Source organism: Tursiops truncatus, chromosome 20, assembly GCF_011762595.2.
Source record: "Tursiops truncatus isolate mTurTru1 chromosome 20, mTurTru1.mat.Y, whole genome shotgun sequence".
Lineage (NCBI taxonomy): Eukaryota > Metazoa > Chordata > Mammalia > Artiodactyla > Delphinidae > Tursiops > Tursiops truncatus.
The window spans coordinates 44,772,362-44,799,834 of NC_047053.1; the positions used below are offsets into that span (position 1 = coordinate 44,772,362).

At 37.6% G+C, this 27,473-nt stretch overlaps 1 protein-coding gene across 15 annotated transcripts in view; it reads right to left on the reverse strand.

The window, feature by feature from the left end:
• BPTF (bromodomain PHD finger transcription factor) overlaps positions 1-27,473 on the reverse strand; it is a 139,518-nt gene that overhangs the window by 46,834 nt on the left and 65,211 nt on the right. For all 15 annotated transcript variants that reach the window (XM_019944390.3, XM_073797486.1, XM_073797483.1 and 12 more), the window contains 8 exons: positions 25,711-26,066; positions 25,084-25,215; positions 12,763-12,892; positions 12,212-12,350; positions 9,881-10,060; positions 6,485-8,798; positions 2,128-2,252; positions 1,245-1,373 (listed from right to left, as the gene is read on the reverse strand). In XM_019944390.3, the coding sequence (XP_019799949.2) occupies positions 1,245-1,373; positions 2,128-2,252; positions 6,485-8,798; positions 9,881-10,060; positions 12,212-12,350; positions 12,763-12,892; positions 25,084-25,215; positions 25,711-26,066 (3,505 nt within the window). The remainder of the gene's footprint in view (positions 1-1,244; positions 1,374-2,127; positions 2,253-6,484; positions 8,799-9,880; positions 10,061-12,211; positions 12,351-12,762; positions 12,893-25,083; positions 25,216-25,710; positions 26,067-27,473) is intronic.

Here is a 27,473-nt window from a genome sequence, read left to right on the forward strand (position 1 = left end):
TGTAAAGGAGGGATCGGAAACTATTAAGAATAGATATAATCTCCAGTGATAAGATTCTAAAAATAAAAAGTAGGGACAGACAAGCATTGAACCTTCCCGTATGTTCAGGGAAGAGGGAAGCAGTAGAATCACAGGCAAGCAACAGAAGGAAACTGAAACAGCAGCAGGACCTGGATTGTATGAAGTGATACAAGAAAAGAAAAGTGATTCAAGGAGACAGCAGTGGTTTGCATCAACGGCTGTGGAGTCAAGACTGACGACTGGTCAGGAACGCCTTCTTCCATCTGTGTGTCTTTGCCTATCAACTGAGCTGTCTATTCCTGTTCCAGGACATTGTTTTAGTTATACTAATATTTCATCATCTATTAGGGCAGCTACCCCCTTATTGTTACTCTTTTCAAAAAAGCCATTCTCATTTATTCTCCAAGATGAGCTTTTGAGTTGATTCAATCAAGATTCAAAAAATTAAATTTATCCATTTGGGGACAATTAACTTCTATAAAATAGTAAGCTTCTATTTATAGACAGCATCTTCTTTTTACACGTTTCTTCATAGTTGTTCCCCTAAGTATTTTTACTACACAGGTAAAATAAAATTATTTATTTTTGTCTAATTATATATCTTGAATCTGGACACCTTACTGGACTCTTCTTAGTGTTAATAATTTTGATTCTCAAGTATAGAATTATTATACCTTTTCTTTGCTTCCTTTAGAATAGGGTCTGGATTCCATTGTTCTATGTATTTGCCACCTAAGGCCTATCATGTAGGTGTCTATAAATGTTTCCTGAGTAACTCTTTATGCCTCTTAGGTTACTTCTACCCTGAGCACTGAAGTATTACACAATAGCTTGAACCCTTGAGTCAACAAATCTTCACTGACCACTTATGTGTCAGATTCTACAGCAGGTTCCAGGACTACAACCAGACTCAAAGGCTTGAGTCTTGGAGCTGACGGTCTGGTGTCAACCACTGCTCCATATCTTTAATTACTGATAAAAGAGGTATTTGTACCCTTCCTCTGCCTGGTACCATGACTGTAGGCATCACTGTGTGTCTAGTGGAATTTTGCTATGTTTACTGATTAAATATCATTTTAAAAACAGAATAGTTTGTGATGAAAAAGTATTGTTTTCAAAAGTTGAATAAAGAGTTAAAGAAACAATTATAATCAAACTTCAATTCATAAAAGATATGGCTAACAGGTAAATAATAAAAGAAAAGAATTCTTTCTACTCCTTACCTTTTGGTGCTTCTGGAACTCCAATGGGGCAGATGATTTTCCTGATACAATATTCAGATCGAATGCCATAAGGACCAACATCTCGCCTCTTAATTATTTCTGTTGTTGTGATTTCAGTTTCAGATGTTTCTATGGTGATTTAATTCACATAGTATTAATAACCACCCCAAATATTCAGAGAATAAAAAGGTACAACATCTGGTACTTTAAAAAAGAGACTAGGGGCTTCCCTGGTGGTGCAGTGGTTGAGAGTCCGCCTGCCGATGCAGGGGATACGGGTTCGTGCCCCGGTCCGGGAGGATCCCACATGCTGCAGAGCGGCTGGGCCCGTGAGCCATGGCCGCTGAGCCTGTGCGTCTGGAGCCTGTGCTCCGCAACAGGAGAGGCCCGCGTACCGCAAAAAAAAAAAAAAAAAAAAGACTAAACCTTTGGAAACATTTGCTTAATGAACAGTTGCAGGACCATCACTAGATTGCAACAATACTGAGTTTCTTCGTCACTGAAAATTTCTCAACTGAGCAAAATGCTGTTTGGGCACAGCTTAGTTCCTGGTGGCAAAATTCGGTCAAAATAATAAAAACCCTAGGAGAGCAGCAGCAAGCACAGGGTTCCAGATGTCCCAATTTAAATGATTTATACTGTGCGGTAAGAAATATCTTTTAAAAATTCACACTGGTTCACACATTAGTGACTACCCTTATAATGTGAAACGCCCCTGCCCGGCCCCCAGGATTTTATAGCATGTGTTGCTAAACTTGACCAAAGCCTTGTTTTTAAAATACTAGCACTATATTTTAATAAATAACAGACATGCTTAAAATGAAGTGAACTGTCAAGAGATTTTTCTCTTTTAAACTTAAATTCGAAAATAAAAAACCGCTACCTGTCCGTGTAGTCCCTCCTCCTGGAGGAGCCTTGGCTGCCATGTCATCCCATCTCAGACTTGCCCACAGTAACCTCAACATAAGACTCACTCCAGCTAAGGACTTCACAGTCTGAAGTCTATACCTGAAAGAAAAACCCAAGAAAAACGATGTATGTATACACGCGCGCGCGCACACACACACACACACACACACTCTCTCTCTCTCTCTCTCTCTCTCTCTCTCTCTCTCTCTCTCTCTCTCTCCTAAACTGAAGGATTGTTTTTTGTCCTCATTGTGACTTCAATATTTATCATATGGCTTTATAAGCACTTTGGTTATTATATGTCCCTTAATAAAAGAACTTTTTTGTTCCCAGGCATGACATGCATCTAACAATTCACAAAGGGGCTGTAGTTACCTCAAATGCCATATAAGTATGTAAAACAAAGCATATTTCATTGTAAGACTGATATGGCAACAATTTACAAAGATTTTATAAATTTAGCCTAATTCTAAAATATGTGTTAGAAAAATTATGAATGAGAGCATATATGGAGAAATAAATAATTGTGTGACAATGTGATAAGTGATCTGAAGAAGAATAAAATCTTAACTGATTTTTGCTGAAACAAACTGAAAATGTTTCAATTTTCTCAAAAAGCAAAACAAAAAGACCTCACAAATCCAATAAGACCTTTCCAGATGGACAGAAATTTTGTACTGAAATGGTGGTTCTGCAAAACACAAAGTACTGGATGATGAATGCTGCTAATACTAACGTTACTTTAACAACATTGGTGTAGTTTTAGAATCCTATGATACAATGAATAATACTAGTCAGGAGACAAAGGAATCTCTGTGTTCAGGTTTTTTCTAAACACTGTATACAAAGTTATTGAACGTATTAGATATTCTTTTAAAAATAATATTAAAAACACATTTCAGAATGAATTTACAACTGCAATGAACATCATGTCTTAAAATGGAGTTAACCATAGAACATTTTAAAGCAGCCCTAGGCTGTCAATTCTCTATTAGTGGTTTTGTATAATTAAATATTTTATTGACGTTTCCACATACTTAAATGAATATACTGATTGATTGTACTATAGGGAAAGCCTATGAAACGAAATAATTTCCTCCTCTAATAGAGGTATACAAGGTAAGTCTTAGACAATTTATATTTGAAAAGCAATGCTTTCTATTCTTAACGTTAAGTTAGAAAAGCAAACAACGTGAGAAAGAGAAAGCTCTAGCCAAAAAGTTGCTGCAACTTCTTAATTTCCCCTCTCCAGCTGTGACACCATTATTTTCTTTGTTGTGCTATCACCCTGTGAATCCTCTGACCTGGACAAAGGGTTCTTAAATTAGAGGGCAAATGTTAATCAGTGCAAGGATGTCCTTAGAGGGGGAAAGTGTCTGTCACTTTCAGATCACACCCTAAAGAAATGCCTAGGGAACTTTGGACTCATGGGAGAAAACAAATGAATATTTATTTGGAAAGAGAGTTGTTTCTCATTCTCTCTCTTCTTCCTCCAATCACTCTCAACAAACAACAACTTGAAAGCTTCTCCATTTTACAATGGAAACACCACCAGGTGGGGAACACATCTCATGCATTAGAGCGTGTCCATTCATTTACTCATTCAAAAAATACTTGAGTTTCTTCTATGTGTTAAACTAAGTGAAAGGAGCTGGGGACACAGAAGTGAATTATAATGTCTTCCTGCATCCTCAGGAGCTGTAACAGAGGAAAGCACAAGGGAGTGGTACCTGATTGGGCCCAGGGATGGGGATGAGAGCTTTGCTGGAGCCTCAGAGGACAAGGGTGAGGGGGCGGCTGACCAAAGGCAAGGGGGCACACATGCGCTGAGGAGGAAGGTGTACAAAAGCACACACTTCTTCCTGAAAACCACATCCGGTGTACTCTGGCTGGAGGGAAGGGGTGTGAAGGTGCAGCGAGAGATGAAGCTGGCACGAGAGAAGAAGGCAGAAGCCAAAATGTGCTGCACCGAATGGAAGGATTAAAGAGTGTCAGCGGCCGTCTATACGGAGATCTCTGCAATGCAGCCAGTTCTGCATGGGTTATAAAGGGGAGTACTTCTCATAGACGTGGTGGACAGGTGACAAACGCTTTCCCCTTCCCAGCCCTGTGGTGGTTAACACATCCGCTTTAAATGCCTGCTCAGCTCAGTCAGAACATTCACAGGATAGATCTGCATTTTAGGAGGATCCTTCTGACAGCACCATGGAGAAAACTACCGGTTCAAAGTGATCATGAAACACAGAATCAGGGCCTGGGGAAAAGGGAGTAAGGGAATGGACAGTGTGGAGGGAAAAAGAGGCCCTAATGAGTCAATGAGACAAGTTTCACTTTTTCAGTACTGCTCAGCCTTAATGTTAAATTTAATAAAGACCAAACATGCGCCTTTGGCATTCTTAGCACCTACTCTAAGCATCAGACATATTTTATTCAAGTGTGAGTAGAAAAATGCATTTCACATGCATGGTTTTTATAGCGATACCTTTTTTAAAAATGCATTCTAAAGTCAAGAATAATTTACATTTTTACCCATGCCTCCGTTAGATAGAAGGGATTATGTTTCTCTCAACCTCAGCAAATTAAGACGTTAGCATATATCTGAAGGCAGTATCTGTTTAAAACATACAGGAAGGTACTTCCTTCCATTAAAAAATGAGAAATTAACTAAACAGATAAAAACTGTGCCCCCAGTGCATATTAAAACATAACAATACAAGGTTTCTGAAACCCAGCCGTGCAGAAAAGGGCCCTGGGCAACACGTGAACAGAACTGGTTCAGAGAAAAGTGCTTCGCAGTCAAGCCTACCTTCCATTTACAGAATAGAAAAGAGCAGAAAGGTCGGCCTCCACAACTGCCAGGTCACTTTAATTAAAGTATTTGTACATAGTAACTTTTCCAGTGGGAAAGAAGTTACCTGCAGGACAGTCAAGGATACATTTTGGGACCGCTCTCAATGAAGAAAGCAGAAAAGTGCAGAGTAATCCTACAAATCCATGAACTGTAATGAAGAGTTCCTTGATTCCCTGCAGGATTCTGCAAATCCTTCATTGCAGGCCCTGCAGAGAAATTGTACTTTTCAGCTGTCTCTATTGAATGTGTAATGGAGTGATGATATTTTAATTCAAATCAAAAGATGAGTTATTAAAAACTTGGTCAAACCAACTATGACTGGTCATATTAATTAATTCCTTTATAGAGAGTACTCATTTACAGTCTTTTTTTTTTTAATACTAGCTAATTGTAATATAAAGAAAACAAGAAAAGTATGATTTCAACTTAAAGGAACCATACTAAAGACACACAGAAATGAAGCCTGAAGTGAAATGGAGTCTGCTCAGGAACCTGCTGACATCATGAACTTGAGGATCCTAGCGAAATCTCACTGCAAACAAGACCGTTCCTAGTTTCTGAGCATGTCCCACAGAACTCTTATGTTTTCAATGTTCATGTTCCATCCTTTTCAATTTTAAGGGTGAAAAGATAAAAAGACAAGGACATGGAAAAGCACAAAGCAAGGACAAATACGTGAAATGTGATATAGAAGATAAAGTACTGGACTGGGATTTAGGAAAACCAGGCACTATTCCTAACTCAGTCCCTCTGGGACCAGAGGCAAATTATTATGCATCTAAAAAAGATATGAATTTCTAAGATCCTTTCCCAATTTAAAACTACATGATCTTACAACTGCCAACTCTACGTACTTATAATTTATCCCCAAAGCTTAATGCCCAGAAACTTTTAAATTAAGACTATTTCTGGGTTTAAAGAAACTCCCTAAGACATCTCAGACTACCTTTTCTCACATAAATAACAGAGAACTCCAAAACAAATGCCTATCATGCAAACAAATTACATCAAGAAGATTTCCTACATTATGATGAACCTTGTGTGATTTACAGGCATGTTTCCTATGTCTTATGTTTTTATGAATTACCTAATAGAAATAAAATACAAACATTCCAGAAAGTTGGTGATTATCCAATTCTGTGATTATCTCACTCCCAAAGCAAACACATGGCAATAACTTGGGAGGTTAGACCAACAACTATGTTTGACACATTTCTTTTGTCTTGTGAAAAGTGAAGCTGAATTTCATTTTAAAGGATTCCCTTACATTTTCAGTCTTTAAACATTTTTCCCTAAGTAAACTTTAGTACCCACCAGCTGGCCAAGTTAAAACCTCTCTGTATCTTATTTCCATTACTAACTTTGCCCATTAAATATATATTTCCCTGTCTTATTTCTGTTATCTCATAAATGAGATGTTTTTATTAGATAATTCTTTAAAAACTTTCTCCCTCCCCCAAATGCATTTTAAAGTACATACCTCCAAGTGATACCAAAGGTTGGTCTAGGAGAAGGATATGGCCATATATCCAAGGCAGGTTTTGCATTATAATTAAAATAAGGGACTTCTCGGATTCCTCCTTTTCTGGCCAATTTTTTTAGGTCATCATTGGGCAAAACAAATATGCTCTTCTTGCTGCTCTTGGTGATGAACTTTCTGTACGATGGCAGAGCTGTACCTGAACGAGTCTTCTTGGGTCTTGAAAACTTCATGAGTTTCACTTTGTCTCTTGTGGAATATTCTTTGCTCACGGTCATAGATGTTACCAGAGTGCCTCCTGCGGTGGTCAGTGAGTCTGTCACTGTCGTGGTGACCACAGTTTTGCTCTGCTCCTTCACAGAGATTATGTCCACACTGCTGCCTGTGGAGGGCGTGGAAAGCTTTGTTACCGTTGTAGTGGTGGTTGTGACAGTGGACTTGGCACAATTTTCTGTGGAAGAGACCACAGTCTGCTTATCAACTTTTGCTACCTTAATTACGGTTTTTGATTCTGTGGCTACTGTGGACGTCATGGTGGTGACTTCTGTGATGACTGTTTTTCTTTTAGATTCTCCATTGACATTTTCATCTTTGTTGGTGGGCGGGCCATTTTCATCAATAAAATCATTACTGAAGTTAGAGTCCTCTCCAGAAGTAACAGGAGACGAAGTAACTTTCTTAACTTCGCAGGTTTCAATTTCCATGTCTTCTTCCTGATTGGCTGAACTGCTGCTTTCTGGACAAGATGGTAGAGGCGTGGTAGCTTGGGTACCCTCAGACTGTTTGGTTGATGGCAGGGTCTCTAGGCGATCTTGGTCGTCGCCTTCAGTATCCGAAGACCTCAGTAAACATGATTTTGTTTCCAAGTTGTTTTTTTCATTAAAATCTTCCATGATGACATCACCATTCATGAATGGCTTTACAGCAGATTCTTTAACAGTCAAAGACTTAATATCATTTTCAGGAATTATTTTATTTATATTATTAACCTTTGGTTCAATGTCACAACTTCCTACTTTACTCTCAGAAATGTCTTTCAAGCATTCACCTTTCAAATATACTTTAGGTTTATTATCTTTTCCATTTATTTGAAAGGTACTTGCTTTCTGTCCTTTCTTTTCAGACTCTCGGTTTTCATTATTCTTTTTGTCAGTGACACTTTTCAGATTGATTTGATCGATACATTTATTAAGTGGTCTCTCCTCTAATTTCTGATCTTGACTTGTTTTTTTACCATTTGCTTCATTTACCTTAGCCTGCAGCCTGTCGCCACAGTTTCCAGTGGTCTTATCTGAAACAAACTCATGTTTCAATGGTTCTAAGTCTTCACTACCTTGTTCTTGAGTTATTAACTGTTCAGAAATACTTTCATTGCTATTCTGAACAATCATATCTTCTTCACTGCTGTCTTGAATAGACATAGTATCAGAACTATTTTCCAAAGTGCTATTATATTCAGAATCACATCCCAATTTTCCTTCAAAGTCTATTGCTTTTGACAGAGATGGGATATCTCTATCATCAGTACTTTTAGGTACTGATGGAAGTAAAGGGCTCTGGGAAGGAGACACAATGGTGTCATTATCTTCCTGTATGAGTGGTTTTTTGTTCTTATAGATCAAAGTACCAATTTCACCTGCACTGGCTAGTTTAGCGTCATCAATGAGAAAATCACTTCCTTTTGTTTTAATCTTACTGGGCTCCTGGCCTTTACTGGCAGGGTCAGAGAGACTCTCATTTACGTCATTTCGAACAGAATTTTGTTTCTGACAGTTTGTCTCTGCGCTCTGAATGGAGGCATCATCTAGCATTTGATCTTTTGAATAAAGTTTGTTTGTTGTATGATCAGGATCACTGATTCCAAGAATTGAGGAATCATTTTGTGAACATCCCCGAATCAAGTCTTCAGATTTATCGTTACTTGCATTAGAGCTCTGTTCTTGTGTAAGCAAGTCACTTTGACACCCTTCTTTTACTTTTGTTATTACTGGTGATTCAGACAGACTTTTCGAAGAACTTGTGCAGGTCTTTCCTATACCCTTAATTCCACCCTCCAACTTCATTTTCTCGTGGCGTTGTTTTTCTTCCAGTGTAAACTGTTTAATTCTCCTTTCAAGAAGTCCATCTAGTTTGGATGATTTGATTTTCTTTTTATAACTAGTCCTTAGATGAAAACCCTCACTGACATTGACCACATCTACTTGAGAACTTTCCTGACAATTTATATGTGACTCTGTTTTCACATCATCATCTATTTCCATTGGTTCTTCCTTAAAGGATTTATCATTGTCAGAGTCTAAAACTTCTTTTACATCTGTGAAACAAAGACATTTATATAAATGTAATTTTTAGTCTGAAATGTGGAATTCATGATAATATTTTCACTTTAAAAAATACCAGTTTTTATGATTTTTACTCAAAACCTTAACTATAAATAGCTATATATTTAAAAGTTCCTGATATGATTAAAATAGGTCAATGGACAGGGCTAAACTTTATAAAAGGTTAAAAAACACATACATTCCAAATATTTAAATATTCTGATTCCTAGTATCTAAAAATGATGGAATGCCACAAGGAAAAATAACTTAGTATGTGATAGCTATTGCATATACCAGTACCTTCACATGAGATTTTGTACAGAGTATTTTATGGTTATTTTATGGTTATAAAACATGTTAAGCCTCATGCATTATCTAACTTATCTAGTTTTTAAAAAAACAACTTTTCACAAAAGTCAATGTAAGTTCCTCAAAAGGCTGAACATAGAGTTATCTCTTGATCCGGCAATTCCACCCCTACGTATTTACCCAAGAGAAATGAAAACATATGTCCATATAAAAACTTGTACATGAATGTTCATATTTCCATTATTCTTAATAACCAAAAAGAAACAACCCAAATGTCCACCATGAATGGATAAACACAACATGACGTATCCATACAATAGAATATCATTTGTAAATAAAAGGGAATGAAGTATTGATACATGCTACAACATGGATGAAATCTGAAAACATGCTAAGTGAAAGAAGCCAGACACAAAGGACCACATACTACCTGATTCCATTTATATGGAATGTCCAAAACAGGCAAATCCATAGAGACAGAAAGTAGATTGGGATTTAGGGAGGACTGACTGCTAGTGGGTATGAGGTTTCTTTTCGGGTGATGAAAAATGTTCTAAAATTGAGTATGGTGATAGATGAACAACTCTGTGAATATAGTAAAAACTACTGAATTGTACACTATAAGTGGGTGAGTTATATGGCATATGAATCATGTTTCAATAATGCTATTATCAAAGAGACATTGCAGTACCTTTCCTGCTGTGCGAACTAGATCCAGTGCTTTCTTATCACCCCCAGGCTGCCCTCCACACTTTTCTCTCCTTACCTTGGTCCTTCTTCTCAGTAACCTTTGAAATGTCCATTTCACTTTGGTCTGCTCCTTTTGTAGCATCTGAATCTTTTACCTCGCCTTTCTCAGAATCAGACTCTGTTTTTATTTTTTTTGGACTTCGTGGACTTTTTCTTCTATCTGATTCATCCATATTTTCATCCATATTATTTTTAGCTAAAAAAACCCCAAGTATATAGTAATTACAAGTATGTCAAATATTAGCAATTTACTTTAATACACCTAGTTTAGTGGAAATTATCAAGTATATTCCAGCAATTTATACTTTTTTTAATTCAAAAAACCCAAAATACAAAAGTTGAAGCTATTACATTCTTTCTTATATGCTCAGCTGACCTAAAGCATAGAAGTAATGACTACAGTTTAGATGTACTTCAGAAGCCTTCACATATGAGACTATTTCAACCTGTTCACTGACTTCAGAAAGTCTGCATCAGTGGTTTCTAACATACTTTGTATTACAGAACCATATTAGAATTGGATAAATGCTATGATCCCCTACCCAGAAAAAAAGTACATACACAAACTTTTGTAATAAATTTCAATGGCATTTGAAATTTGAATACAGTTGAAGTTTATAGATTGCAAGTTAAGAATACTTAAGTCTGTATCACAGAAAAGAGAAATAACCAAATGCAATGTGTAGCCTTGTTTGGGCCTGATTTACTACTGGTTTCTTCCCTGCTGCCAACTGGGAGGAAAAGACTCAAAAGATGCTCCAAGACCAACTTGGTACCTGCTAGATAAAGGCCCAGCATTTGGACAATAGAAAACCCCATGCTAAGGAAAGTGGACACAAAATAAATTTGCAAAAGCCTAAATATTTTGCATATTGATAATCTGGATTTTATTACATAGGTCAAACACAATTAAAGAAAAGCTCTCTATAATTCTTTCTAAGTGCTACACAGGTAACTGGAACAATGAAATAGTAATAAAAATTATAACAATCTTTTAGAATTTATTATAATGGACATTTAGCTTGAATATAATCAGATAATGTAAATGAATACTGAATATTTCTATTTAGCAAATAGAAAGTTATTGAACATCTGCTATATGCAAGACACTCCTAGTCCCTAAAATATAAATTCCAGTGAGCTCTATAAAATACATGTTTTTTTTCTGTTAAAAGGTAATTCAGTGACAACTTTCCCACATTAACAGTTTCAAAAATCTACTGGTTCAGGTTTCATGAGAACCATTCACAAGGAAGCCAAATCAGTTAGCTAGGTGTGTACATAGCACTTATTTGGCACTACAGCATGGGCTTCACAGGAAAGACCATATCACACCATAAATTAGCAAATATGCTGCAAAGTGAACAGAACTGCTTTTGAAAATTGCTTAGATAACAAAGGAGAGACAATGTGGTAGAGTGCAAAAAGGGCAACAGAAGCGCCATCTGTGTGACCTTCAGTATGGCACTTAACACCTTCATGAAATAATTTGTTTATTTAACATGAGTTTCAAAATATTTACCTCCTAAAAGGGCAGTTCACCTCTAGAGTTCTGTGATTCTAAACACTAAAGTTGGGACTTCCCAGGTGGCGCAGTGGTTAAGAATCCGCCTGCCAATGCAGGGGACACAGGTTCGAGCCCTGGTCCGGGAAGATCCCACATGCCACGGAGCAACTACGCCCATGCACCACAACTACTGAGGTTGTCCTCTAGAGCCCACAAGCCACAACTACTGAGCCTGCGAGCTGCAACTACTGAAGCCTGTGCACCTAGAGCCCGTGCTCCACAACAAGAGAAGTCACCACAATGAGAAGCCCACGCACTGCAACAAAGAGTAGCCCCCACTCGCCATAACTAGAGAAAGCTCACGCGCAGCAACGAAGACCAAACGCAGCCAAAAAATAAATAAATAAAGTCATTAGCCAGTAGCATAAACTGAGTTACTATCTCCTTTATGTGATAGTGTTATGGAAGCCTCTATCGCTTTCTTTCTGGTTTTGTTAAACGTTACAATGCTGAGGTCACCAGACTGTGTTTCCTCAAGAAGTCAGGCAGTACTGAATTTAAGATTTTAGAAAAACAGTTAGGTAGCTGAGGCCTTCTTTCTTTTAACAAGTTTTATTCTATCATCTTTTTAAGCTAAAATCCTAGATACCAAAATCCCATGAATAAAGGTAATTTTAAAAACTTTAGAGTTTATAATTATTAAACTACATTAGTAATTTTTCACATTCTAGTAAGAATTGCAGAAAAACACTTTCATCCAAAATATAGTCAATATACTACAAATTTTTAAGAATACAAATCAGAAACAATTATGCAGGAAAAACAGCTTAAGTTACTTACTTTCTTCTAATGACTTTCTGTAATTCACATTAGTATTGCCTGGCAATTTAGGAACAAACCTATAAACATGAGTTTTACTAATCCAGCTCCAACCACCATATCCTGTTACTCTGTATTCCTCTCCTTTTTGTTTCCAAACCTGGTGTAAGTGAAAACATGCTGATTAAACAAGGATGAGAATGTTTTATAAAGCACATGTGGTTTTACACATTTTTACTAAATAAAATCAATGGTCAGGCAAATTAATCTACCAGTCCATTTTATTTTCACTGAGAATCAAAGATTTATGAAGAAACTTAATATTCCTTTCTAATATGAAAAATATAGAACAATTTTACATTTATAACAATTTCTACAAATTGGTCTAATGACTCACCTATAGTCTACTAACATAAACCTATGCTTATAAAATTGCCAGAAAGAATTACTTCATTCCAACTACGTTAATTAAAAGTGTGTCAAAAGTAAAAATAAATTACTAAGTATTCAAAACTGCAGAATCAAAGTCTCAGAAATGGCTAACACAATTTAAAAGATCATACCAAAATTACCTGATGTTTAACTGGAAACGTATATTTTACCCATGTAGCTTGTTGCATTGTTTCTTCCTCTTCTTGTTTTTTCTCTTTTTTTTTGACTTTCTCCTTTTCTTCTCTTTCAATTGATGTCATTCTATGTAACCTAAGAATATATGGATAGAAAGACAGAATTACACTCAACTATAAAATATAAACAAAAAAGATAAAAATATAGTACTGAAAATTAGGAAGACAAAAACAAAGAATGGTTAGCTATAATCCCACAGCCCAGAAAACCCAGACTCATAAAAATAAGTAGATGTACAATTCTCTAATAGGAAAAAAATCAAATAGTACAAAAAGGAAAAAAACAGAACATGCTATCCTTCTCATATGCCTCTCCATAAGAAATATACTCACTTATGACTTATTTATGCATACATCAACACTGTAATATAATATCCTTTTTGTGTAATTATAAATACAATTACACAGTCTCTAATCAATGAAAAACTACACTAGATCTTTCCATACCAGAAGATACATATCTTCTTTCCTTCCCCCCAAAAGACCAACAAATCCCAAAACTCTTATTTTATCAACCAATATTCCTATTTCTACTAGTACTTGGGATTTTTAAATCTTCAGAGGGTCCACTAACATAGAACTCAGGTTTCCTACAACCACAGAGAAAGGGACCCACAGGGCTCCTGCTTCTGGATGACAGGAAGGGTTGGGCAGGAAGGACCACATGGACTGGGCATTAATCATTAGGCCTAGGGCACAGCCCACACTCTTTTTCCAGGTAAGAAAATAGATATCACTGCACCTACCAGTAAGGAGATGGGCAGGTCTGTGGTGAGGTTCTACTTTAAGATGATCAGATTTTCATGAATGGGAATATTTCCCATAATGAAGAACATTAACCAAAATCTACAAAGAAAGGAGCTCCGGTCTCTAAGAGCCCTAGTGGTAGAAGAATTGCTTTTATCATACCCTACCCAGATGTAGCCAATTTCAAATGCACAGCTATGTGAAAAGAATAAAGAGATCTTTTGTTAACCTGGGGGAGCAGAAGAAAGATGTGAGAGGGGATTTAATTCTTTTCACCTCTGTCCCTCCACCAAAAACTTCCTATTTATCTATCTCCACTTTGAATAAAGTTTTGTGTCCTTGTGATTACAGCACCCTAGAATCTAGTGTCCCCCAGGCCAAGAGCTCATGCCTGTTAACTGCACACAACTAGTATAGCAAAGATTCATCTCTCACTACTGATGGGAGAGGAAAGGGAGTGGATTCTCACTGGGGACTAATTTAGTCTCAGATACCATAGTTTGCAACCAGGGAGTGGGCAAAACTCTGGAGGCACAACATAGTGGATAACCTGCCAGCCTCAGCTCTCCAGAGTGAAGAAGTAGTGACTGAGCTACGACCAAGTAGTATTTCTCAACAGGGTTTTTGTGGGTTCAGCTTTAAACACCTATAAAAGGCCAGGTCTGGCACAGCAACTGAGCCATCTTCGCAGATGGTGGCCAGGAATGGAGCACTGTCTGGGGAGAACACCAGTACAGTGACACTCTGGGAACGCACGGTTAAGCTGGGCACTCAGCTTGTGCTCTTGGTGTTCACATGGGGAACAGGTCCATCTTCATCATCAAAGACAGGCTTCATCTTGCCGACGCCAGGCCAGTGAGGTAGTATTGTAGCTAAACTGTGATGTCCGCTCCCCCAGAACAGATTCTACAGTTCTCACTATCTCCAACACAATCCTTATGGGAAAAGGCAGCAGGAAAGGTGAGCTCTGCAGGGGTTCAATTCCATTTAGTTGGGCAGAAATCTTGGCTACTGCTGGCAGCCTGACGCTGGTACTACGAGCCTCCAGACACCACTCTGTACTGGTGGGTGCACTGGGGGCAGGGGCTCCCTCCACACATCCTCGGTTCAGAGAGCCGGGCCAGGAGTGTGCACTGAGCCTCAACTCCGTTCCCCACCTCCACAGGGTTTTGTTGTGTTTCTCTTCCTATTACAAACAAAGCTACAGGAAACCATGTTTTACGTGTTTCTTAGCAAACTTGAGGAATATCCCTTTATGTTTCCCACTGGTAGAATGGCTGAGTCCAAAGAGTATTATATTTAAAGTGCTGACAGATGGTGCCCAATTGCTCTTCAGATTTGTACGCTCCACACTGCCATCAATTATAAAGCAACCCTGCTTTCCCGCACCTTCACTCAAGTTGGTACCAAACTTCTCAATTACTAGCCCAATTGAGAGAGAAGAAATACTATCCCACTGTTTTTATTTACATTTCTTTAATTATGAGAGAAGTAACCACTTTTTTATGAGAGAAGTAACCACTTTTTTATGTCTACTGGCCTTTTATATTTATTTTTCTGCCAAATGCCTGTTCAAATCCTGTGTCTTATCTGTAATGGGCTTTTCATTTATAAAAGGTCTTTTTCATTTATAAAAGGAAAGTTTCCATTTGTGGTGCACATATTTTTCCTCAGTGTGTCATCTGTCTTTTGGATTTGATTATAATATTTTTCCACTCAGAACTTTAAATACATATATCCACTTTTTCATCTATGGCATCTGGGTTTTATAGCTGTTTGAAAAGAAAGTACCACAACAGAAACATAAATTAATCCACGCGCTCTTAAGTTTTTTGTTATAGTTTTTAACAATATATTGGGTATTTTTCAATCCTCATTTGTCTGAATGTTTTTGCTGAGGCAGGAATCTGGGTGATATTTTCCCCAAACACGCCCTCTTCTCCTTCTCTGACAGGCAAAGCTATCACAGTGGATTCCCACATGTGTTTAGGTCTATTTCTGGATTCTCTGTTTGATTCCACTGCTCTACTTCTTCTGTAGTACAAATTATTCTGATTATCATAGCTTCAAGATACATTCTAAATATCTATTCTCTTTTTTTGAAATACCTACTTCCCTTTTCTTACACATTTTCTAGAGGAAATATCTGTATCATTTTGGTCATGCCTCCCTCTCCCTCCAGGAAGAAAACTCCTATTCACAATGCAAATGAATATTAAATTTGATAGATTAAGTCAGTATAATTAATATACTGCATGGCATCTTTAGAAAAATGCAACATACATATGTAAGCATATGATGTATCTTTTCATTTACTCAAAGTATCCTTTGTATCTTTTTTTTTTTTTTTTTTTGGCCACTGCACGGCAAGTGGATCCTAGTTCCTCAACCAGGGATTGAACCCGCAGTGGAAGTGCAAAGTCCTAACTACTGGACTGCCAAGGAAGTCCCAAAGTATCCTTTATATCCTTAGTAAAGTTTTAACAATTTCTTTACATGCTCCTAAATATTTATTAAATATATTCCTGGGGCTTCCCAGGTGGCGCAGTGATTGAGAGTCTGCCTGCCGATGCAGGGGACACGGGTTCGTGCCCCGGTCCAGGAAGATCCCACATGCTTGCGTACCGCAAAAAAAAAAAAAAAAAAAAAAAAATATATATATATATATTCCTGGTTTGAGGTGTTTTGTCGTTGCTGGATGTTTTCTTCATTGTAATTTGTAGAAATATGTAAACTGTAACCAAGTTAAGAAACAGAACCTTATCAATAACCACTACATCCAAAACTAGTGTGTCCCACCCCCAGGCAGCCACTATCCTGACTTTTGTGTTATCATTTCCCTTGCTTTTCTTTATAGTTTTACCACCACCTATGTGTGTATCCCAAACAATATAAAGTTTGGCTTTTGAAAACTCAGCAAGAAGAAAACTAGCTGCATGAGCAAGAACAATATTGTCACTATTAAAAGAAGGTTCCCAGGAAAAAATGAATTTGTCTCCAGGTCACCTTTCACAAGTTAAGAGCCTCTTGTGGTGCAATCAGAGGGCACAGTCATAAGCAACGCCTAGAAGACAGTGCGCTCACCACACTCAGGGTACCTGGCAGGACCATGTGTAAACAGGTGCACTGCAGAGACAGAATCATGCATTGCTCTGCTCTTCCTGCTTTTGTGCCTTTTGAGGATTCTATGGCGTGACTGGTGAAAATTCTCAGTTCTCCCCCACTGACTTGGGATTTGGCTTTCCTGGGTAGGGTACCACTCATCCTCTGGCAATACTGCTTGCAGTTTTACTGGCGCTGTCTTCTCCGTTGTTCCCCTTGTCCCTTGTGGGTTTATGCTTTGAAAAAATCCCTTTGCCATAGTTTTGGTGGAGTTCAGTGGGGAGCAAAATTAGATGTGCTCATTCAATTTGTTATTTTAACTCAGAACTCCCGCTTTTCTTCATGGTTACTATCTGCATATATAAAACCGACTGTTCAGTATGGGGGTCACCTTAATTAATTTTCATATTGTTTTATAGTTTTTCAGTCAATTAAGTATATAATGAGATCAACTATATATAATTGTCCCTACATTTACCTATTTATGTTTTATTTCTCTCAGTAAATTGCATTAATACTTTAAAGAAAAGTTAAAAGATAACAGCAACAGTGGGGATCTCTGTTTTGTTCCACCTAAATGTTAATGGGAATACTTCAAGGGTTTCATCAAAAAACATGACGGTTTGGTCTGAAATACATTTTTACGAAAAAGGGGAGGGGGCATTCATCTATTTCTACTTACCCAAGTTTTTTTATAAACCAAGAATTAATAATGAACTTATATCTTCTTAATAAACAAATACCTTCTTGACATCTAATGAGAAAATCAAAGTTTTCTTTCTTTGACTTCGTAAAATAGCAAGGTATTAATAATCTCCTAAGAACAGACAAATCTTCCATACCTAGAGGAAGTCAAATTAGTCATGATTTATTATTCTTTTAATTTACTCTTGACTATATTTGCTAATGCTCTAAGATTTCTTGCATACACTTCTATTTGCTATTAATTATTAATCAATGGTAAATATTAATAAATGAGACAGGGCCATGATTTTCTATTTATCTATTTAACAAGTTTTAGAACAGTTTTGTACTAACAGAAATAATACTGAACCGGATTTCCTTCTTTTCTATTTTATGGAACAGTTTAAACAGAATTACCCGTTTCCTAAAATTTGAAGAACTTCCTTATGAAATCATCTGGCCCTGCCCATCTCCTTACTGATAGGTGCAGTGATATCCTTCAAACTGAACCAGAAATCCTTTTCTTGCCCAAGAGTGTGGCCTCTGCCCTACTATCCAATGATTCAGATCAGTGGGACTCTTCCTCCCCAACCCTTCCCCCACCCAAAAGGAGGAGTCCAGTGGGGCACTTTCTCTATGGATGTAGGAAGCCTGAATGCTATGTTAGTGGACTCTGTGAAGGTCTGAAATCCAAAGTATCAGTGAGAGAGATTCAGAAATATTGTTTGTTACGACCCCTTTTTCATTCTTGATATTGGTTATTTGTTCTTTATCCGCCCCCCCGCCGCCCCGTTCCTGATAATCTCATCAGAGGTTTGTAAATATAATAGTATCTAAGGTACACATCTGCTTCCTATTTCATCAAATATTGACATATTTCCCATCTTTGGTTTGACTCATTGAGACGCATGCCTAGCTAGTTAATTTGCAGTTTTTCTTGTTTAGTGTAAGCACTGAAGGCTACCCATTTCCCCTAGGTACTCTTTAGCTGTTTCCCACAAATTTCAATTTATGTTGTATTCTCATGAACGTTCAATTCATAATGTTTTCTAGTTTCCATTATGATTTTTTTACCATTTGTTATTTATTTAGAAGCATATTTCTTAAGTGTCAAGCATATAGGCCTTACACTTCTTTAAACTTTTACTACAAATGTCTACATCCCTAAACAATACAGCATTATATTAGCATACATTCTTTTAACCTTTACATAAATAGAATCACACTACATATATTTTCAGGCGAAGAATTGTTTCACTCTGCTGTACTTTTTTTTCTTTTTTTGCCGTACACGGGCCTCTCACTGCTGTGGCCTCTCCCGTTGCAGAGCACAGGCTCTGGGCGCACAGGCTCAGTGGCCATGGCTCACAGGCCTAGCCACTCCGCGGCATGTGGGATCTTCCCGGACCGGGGCACGAACCCATGTCCCATGCATCGGCAGGCGGACTCTCAACCACTGTGCCACCAGGGAAGCCCCTATTTTTAGTTTTTTAAGGAACCTCCATACTGTTCTCCACAGTGGCTGTATCAATTTACATTCCCACCAACAGTGCAAAAGGGTTCCCTTTTCTCCACACGCTCTCCAGCATTTATTGGTTGTAGATTTTTCTTTTTACATCTTTATTGGAGTATAATTGCTTTCCAATGGTGTGTTAGTTTCTGCTTTATAACAAAGTGAATCAGTTATACATATACATATATTCCCATATCTCTTCCCTCTTGCGTCTCCCTCTCTCCCAACCTCCCTATCCCACCCCTCCAGGCGGGCACAAAAGCACTGAGCTGATCTCCCTGTGCCATGCGGCTGCTTCCCACTAGCTATCTATTTTACGTTTGGTAGTGTATATATGTCCATGCCTCTCTCTCACTTTGTCACAGCTTACCCTTCCACCTCCCCATATCCTCAAGTCCATTCTCTAGTAGGTCTGTGTCTTTATTCCTGTCTTACCCCTAGGTTCTACATGACATTTTTTTTTCTTAAATTCCATATATATGTGTTAGCATACGGTATTTGTCTTTTTCTTTCTGACTTACTTCACTCTGTATGACAGACTCTAGGTCTATCCACCTCATTACAAATAGCTCAATTTCGTTTCTTTTTATGGCTGAGTAATATTCCATTGTAGATATGTGCCACATCTTCTTCATCCATTCATCCGATGATGGGCACTTAGGTTGTTTCCATCTCCGGGCTATTGTAAATAGAGCTGCAATGAACATTTTGGTACATGACTCTTTTTGAATTATGGTTTTCTCAGGGTATATGCCCAGTAGTGGGATTGCTGGGTCATATGGTAGTTTTATTTGTAGTTTTTTAAGGACCCTCCATACTGTTCTCCATAGTGGCTGTACCAATTCACATTCCCACCAGCAGTGCAAGAGTGTTCCCTTTTCTCCACACCCTCTCCAGCATTTAATTGTTTCTAGATTTTTTGATGATGGCCATTCTGACCGGTATGAGGTGATACCTCATTGTAGTTTTGATTTGCATTTCTCTAATGATTAGTGATGTTGAGCATCCTTTCATGTGTTTGTTGGCCATCTGTATATCTTCTTTGGAGAAATGTCTATTTAGGTCTTCTGCCCATTTTTGTATTGGGTTGTTTAATTTTTTGATATTGAGCTGCATGAGCTGCTTGTATATTTTGGAGATTAATCCTTTGTCAGTTGCTTCGTTTGCAACTATTTTCTCCCATTCTGAGGGTTGTCTTTTCATCTTGTTTATGGTTTCCTTTGCTGTGCCAAAGCTTTTTAGTTTCATTAGGTCCCATTTGCTTACTTTTGTTTTTACTTCCATTTCTCTAGGAGGTGGGTCAAAAAGGATCTTGCTGTGATTTATGTCATAGAGTGTTTTGCCCATGTTTTCCTCTAAGAGTTTTATAGTGTCTGGCCTTACATTTAGGTCTTTAATCCATTTTGAGTTTATTTTTGTGTATGGTGTTAGGGAGTGTTCTAATTTCATTCTTTTACATGTAGCTGTCCAGCTTTCCCAGCACCACTTATTGAAAAGGTTTTCTTTTCTCCACTGTACATTCTTGTCTCCTTTAGCAAAGATAAGGTGACCATAGGTGCATGGGTTTATCTCTGGGCTTTCTATCCTGTTCCATTGATCTATATTTCTGTTTCTGTGCTAGTACCATACTGTCTTGATTACTGTAGCTTTGTAGTATAGTCTGAAGACAGGGAGCCTGACTCCTCCAGCTCCGTTTTTCTTTCTCAAGACTGCTTTGACTATTCGGGGTCTTTTGTGTTTCCATACAAGTTGTGAAATTTTTTGTTCTAGTTCTGTGAAAAATGCCATTGGCAGTTTGATAGAGATTGCACTGAATCTGTAGATTGTTTTGGGTAGTAGAGTCATTTTCACACTGTTGATTCTTCCAATCCAAGAACATGGTATATCTCTCCATCTGTTTGTATCATCTTTAATTTCTTTCATCAGTGTCTTATAGTTTTCTGCATACAGGTCTTTTGTCTCCTTAGGTAGGTTTATTCTTAGGTGTTTTATTCTTCTTGTTGCAATGGTAAATGGGAGTGTTTCCTTAATTTCTCTTTCAGATTTTTCATCATTAGTGTATAGGAACGCAAGAGATTTCTGTGCATTAATTTTGTATCCTGCTACTTTACCCAATTCATTGATTGGCTCTAGTAGTTTTCTGGTAATATCTTCAGGATTCTCTATGTATAGTATCATGTCATCTGCAAACAGTGACAGTTTTACTTCTTCTTTTCCAATTTGGATTACTTTTAATTCTTTTTCTTCTCTGATTGCTGTGGCTAAAGCTTCCAAAACTATGTTGAATAATAGTGGTGAGAGTGGGCAACCTTATCTTGTTCCTGATCTTAGCAGAAATGGTTTCAGTTTTTCATCATTGAAAACGATGTTGGCCCAACCCCTAGTTTTAATGTGCTTTTTCCCCAACTTACTAGGGAGGTTAAGCATCTTTTCACGTTTCTTGGCTATTTGTGTCTCCTCTTCCCTAAATTATGTTTGTACCTCTGGCCTTTTTTTCTACTAAATAGTTTGATTTTTTTTCTTACTGAACTGTAGAAGTTCTTGAATATACTGTGTATACTAACCCTTTTTTGATTATAGTATAATAAAACAATAAAAACACCTTCAACCAGTCTAGGATTCAGTCTTTTAGGATGACACATTACTATAAAACTCAAACCACAGAAAACCACTGTTTACTGCTATATACGTATGTGATAAAACTACACAGTAAAAGGAAGGGTGTAACAAAACACAAATGTAAAAATGATGGTTATCTCTCAGGAAAGGCAAGGTAATATGAATGCAAAGTAAATGCAATAATAATGTTCTTATTTTTAAATTGGGTGGTGAATTCACAGGTGTTCATTTTATTATTACCCATTATAGCTTATGTATTTCACACAATCTTATGTACATATCACATAATAAATGTGAAGAAGGAAAGTCACTTTTAGTACATGCACACACACAGGCATACACATGCACACTCATTCAAATCTGACAGACAGCACTCTTACAAATGAAATAAATAAAGCCTGCCTTAGCTATGTTAGGGGAGATACTGAATGAATCAAGAAGGAAATAAAACAATCAGAAGAGAAAAGGAAGGAAGTATGGCAGGAAGAAAAGCAGGACGAAGGAACGAGTGAAAGCAAAGAGAGGCAAAGAAGGGAGGAAAAAGGGAAGGAAATGGAGAAGGAGAGAGGGAGGGAGGAAGAAGAGAACTTTTTTTGCTCCAGAGTCACAAAGATAATCTCTTATATTCTCTTCTTAAGAGTTTTAACGTCTGCTTTTCTCATTTAGAATTTACTCTACCTGGAACTGACTACTGTGTATAATATAAAGAATGAAGTTCAATTTACCACTGTACGGACAACTAATTTCCTCCTCATCTTCTATTAGACAGTTCATCCTTTCCAATGCTACTTCCAACACATACTGTATTTCCATATATGGGTTGGTCTCTTTCTGGACTGTTTATTCTGTACCACTGGTCTATTTGTTTATACCACAGTATTATAGCTACCAAGTAAGTTTTGTTACATGGGAGGGCAAGTCCTTCCACCTCGTCCCTCAAATTTACCTTTTCTATTGTTGCCCCTTTCCATAAAAACTTTTTAACCATCTTGTGAAATTCTACAGAAAGCCCAACTATAATTATTAATGTGTTTGAACTTAATCTGTATATTAAGGTGAGAAAAATTGACATTGTCAAGACACTGAGTCTTCCTATATGTGAACAGGAGATATATTTTCATTTATTTAGGTGTTCTTTAATGTTTTTCAACCAAGACTTCATAAACTTTTTCAAAAAAGATCCTGCCTCCAAAACTTTACTATTGAATATCATAATAAACAAACATTTTATAATAAAATATTTGGTTGAATTTCTAGATACTGCCTTAGGATCAAGTCTTAGAAGTCTGTCACCTAAACATCTGTGACCATACTACTGCCAAAGTGTAAGTCCTATTATTAATTTCTAATTTTCATGAATCATGGTCTCTAATTTTTTAAAAATTCAGAGTATGCTATTTTATATCACCTCATCAAAATTAAAAAAAAAGTTCTTTCATATATATTACCAGATGTGTCATACTAATACAATTCATGATACAATTTTATAACTCTAGTTACAGGTTTAAAAGACTAGTCATGGGAACTCCCTGGCTGTCCAAAGTTTAGGACTCCACGATCTCACTGCCGAGGGCCCGGGTTCAATCCCTGGTCAGGGAAAGAAGATCCCACATGCCACGCAGTGTACCAAAAAAAATTTTTTAAATAAAATAAAACAGGATAAAAGACTAGTCATAATGACATACCAGGAGGGGAAAAAACCCTAACTAAAAAAAAAATGAATTGCATTTTCATTAGAACGTTTAATATTTAGAAACGAATTTATAAAAGCTTTGACTTAGTCTTTTTTTTTTTTCCTTCGGTACGCAGGCCTTTCACTGTTGTGGTCTCTCCCATTGCGGAGCACAGGCTCCGGACGTGCAGGCTCAGCAGCCATGGCTCACGGGCCCAGCCGCTCCACGGCACGTGGGATATTCCCGGACTGGGGCATGAACCCATGTCTCCTGCATCGGCAGGCGGACTCTCAACAACTGAGCCACCAGGGAAGCCCTGACTTAGTCATTTTAAGTTACATTTGAGTACTGAAGTTTTCTTTAGCAACATTTAGCTTAGCTTTAGTTCTCAAAATATTGGTCTCTGCCACCAGAGACCACCAACACAAGTTTCAGGATGAGCACTGAATAGGAGACTGTTGGGACAGAAGAGTTTGGGGAAAGCCTGGAAGTAAATGCAAGAAGGAAAAACAGAAATATAGGCCTCACAATTGCCTCTGACTTTCCCCTTGCTCTCCCTGCCCTGAGAAAAGGCGGCAGTGAGAAAAATACAGGCACACCACCCATTTAGCTCTCCTCTCCTGGGCTGCACCGTTCGTAGCACCTTAACTTAACCCTTTTTTTTTTTTTTTTTTAATCCTAGGAAGAATTAAGTCCATTCCATTTGTGGAAGCTTCTACCAGTAGCAGCAATTACAATCAAAATAGGAGGGAGAGAGGAAAGAGTATCCATAAGATTTATGGGGGGGAAACACTACAGAAAACTGACAGCAACCCTTAGCAGATGAAAAATATTTAGTAGGCATATTTATTTTTCTTAAAATTTTTCATTATACGATAAAACACAGGGGGCTTCCCTGGTGGTGCAGTGGTTAAGAATCCATCTGCCAATGCAGGGGACATGGGTTTCAGTCCTGGTCCACGAAGATCCCACATGCCACAGAGCAACTAAGCCCATGTGCCACAACTACTGAGCCTGAGCTCTAGAGCCCGCGAGCCACAACTACTGAGCCTGCGTGCCACAGCTACTGGAGCCCGAACACCTAGAGCCCGGGCTCTGCAACAAGAGAAGCCACCACAATGAAAAGCCCACGCACCGCAACAAAGAGTAGCCCCCACTCGCTGCAACTAAAGAAAGCCCGCGCGCAGCAACAAAGACCCAACGCAGCCAATAAATAAATAAATAAATAAATAAATAAATAAATTTATTTTTTAAAAAAAGATAAAACACAGGTGTAGAAAGCAACACAAAATATATTTAAATTTTAAAAAAATACAGCATTGTACCTTTGGAGTGGGCCCTGTAGAGGGGCAGGGAAGGTAGAAGGAGCCTTTCTTTTTACATTGAATAATAATTTACATTTTTTACCATAAGCTTATATTAGGTTTATAATAAGAACTTTTTAAAAATTAAAGTTAAAAAATAAATCCATTAGGGCTAAAAAGTAGATTCAAGTCACAAAATTTATCTTTTTTGTTAACCGTCTGCTAAAGTCACACAACTCTGGGTCTACTTAGGAGCTACATGATCTTTGACCAGATACTCGACTCTAAATAAATCAAGATGTCTAGCACACTCCAGAATAAATATTCAAAAAATATAAGCATTCCTTCTATTCAATAAAAACACTTTTCACTTTAGAACATATTTTTCATTTTCATATACCTGATCTCTTCTCATCTTCATTATAATCCTATATCCTAAATAAGAACTAATGTTTATTCAGGTTTACATCTTACATGTTTTCCTCCATCTTATAGGAGGAAAATGAGGTCAAGAAGAGTTGAGTCTTTATTATGGCCTTTTCAACACATTAACTTTCATTATTAATAGACTAATATTCCAAAACGGAGACTAACACACCATTCACAAGGCTCAGAATTCACTTACCTGGTATGTCCTAAAGATTCCCGCCAGATTGGGAGCATCACAACTGGTTTAACTGCACACTCCAAAATAGCTAAAGCCAACGCAAATTCTCTGGGTTTGCTACACATCTGAACGGCCTTGATCCAATTTGCCCTAAATTTCAGAAGGGAAAAAAAAGAGGAAAAAACAAAATTTCATCTTGTTGATCTTAAATTAAAAGCACAAGAGCTGTAATTTATGAAGACTTCATCTTATAGGGCATATGCTTCTAGGCTAAGCAGGTATAAAATACACTGCTACTGGAAGTTTCTACCTCACAGAATCATAGGTTTTAAACACTGGAGGAATCTCAGAGGTCAATTCGTCCTCCAAATCTTTAAACCTTCTATGATGTTCTGGAACTCTGTCTGGACTCCACTTGGTTCCGGGAATAAAGACTCTGGTTTCCAGAAATCTTTCCAATGTTAGTGTTGGATCAGTAACTTTAGAAGTAAAGTTACTCATATTCCTAACATCCTCAGTGTTCTGCTGACTAAAATGACTTCATTCAATTCATTAATAATGACAGTTTAAAGTATGCAACTGCAATAATCATTTTGTAAATATTTACTATATTTACAGCAATAAATAAACCTTAGTTTCCTTTACCTGTGTGAAGCCCAGTTGGGATGAAGAAAGGAGGAAGGGATATTGTTTTCCAACTGGGTGATAGTCAGTCTCAGAGTAGATATGGTAAGAACTTTGGATCCATGGACAGAACCATTCCATTTGAACTCTCCAGCTGGAGTCAGACAGAATTTATGTGCAAGATGCCTTCTCTTATCATGGTCTTCTCTGTGCTGGTGCTTATTCAAAGCAAATGAATTGGTGGAGTACTGATTGTGGTAGACGCGATACTTTCCCTCTTGACCCAACTTAAAATAATTGTTGATATTTCCCTTCATGACCACTTCCTTTTTGGTGCTCAACCGTGAAATTTCTCCTTGAGAATTAACTACCAGTACCTGACCAAGAAAATAAGAAGATTCCATTATTTATGTCAAATATGTAAATTTGATCAATTGTCTTTCAATAATTTGTAATTTATCATTCAAAATAAGTTAAGATACATCTTATGACTGAACTTTGAAGTTTAAAGATTTTTTTGATGTGGACCATTTTTTAAAGTCTTTTATTGAATTTGTTACAATACTGCTTCTGTTTTTCTCTGCTTTGGTTTTTTGGCCGAGAGGCATGTGGGATCTTAGCTCTCCGATCAGGGATCGAACCCGCACCCCCTGCATTGGAAGGCGAAGTCTTAACCACTGGACGGCCAGGGAAGTCCCTAAACTTCTGAAGTTTAAAAGTTGAGTTAAAAGCTAAAGCTAATTGTTTATAATTAAACAACCAAGATATGCCTGCAAAAAGAAAGAAAGCTAAGCTCTATTAAAGTGCCTATTATATGTTGGACATTATTAAGTACTTTCATGTATCTCAAATATACACATGAAACTAAATGTTATAGTTTCTAAATATATAAATCATTCACCAATCATTTTCTCAAGCTTACAATATACAGGGGTTAGAGACAAAAGAGGGCATGAGGGCATTACATGTACTATTCCCGCAAACATATATTCCTAAAAATACCTTTCTTCTGCTCCTTTTATCATTCCAGCTTTAGGTAAGAGCCCATGGATACGTTAAAATAGTGTTTCAAATAGTTGATTCCAATCCTTTAGTGGACTGTGAAATCAATAGTGGGGCTTATTCAGCTTTAAAAAAAAATGAAATATAATACAATAGACTAGAAAAGAAAATACCAGAATGCTTCCCACATGGTAAAATACTACTTCAGGAAACTTTTTTTTTTTTTTTGCAGTACACAGGCCTCTCACTGTTGTGGCCTCTCCCGTTGCAGAGCATAGGCTCCGGACGTGCAGGCTCAGCGGCCATGGCTCACGGGCCCAGCCGCTCCGCGGCATGTGGGATCTTCCCGGACCGGGGCACGAACCCGCGTCCCCTGCATCGGCAGGCAGACTCTCAACCACTGTGCCACCAGGGAAGCCCTACTTCAGGAAACTTTTGAACGTACTGGGTTGCTATGAAAAATGTCTTAGTGAGGGTCAGAGCAAAAAGAAGCCTGAAAGCCACTGCCTTAAAGCCATTTCTTTGATGTTAAAAACACTGCATTAAAAAACGAAACAAAACAAAACACTGCATAATCTTGCATATCTACCCTGCAAATAATTCTCAAATCTGAGAGACACAGCTGTGGCCCTTATTCTATCATCACGGCTTGCTGGGAGACAGAAATACTGAGTCCTAGCTTCAATCTTTTTGTTCACAGTCAGAGTTGAGATGCTGTGCTGTTCTATACACTGTGCTCTGCTATCAAGGGGTAAGTCTTATCTTTTAGCTGCAGGTTCATC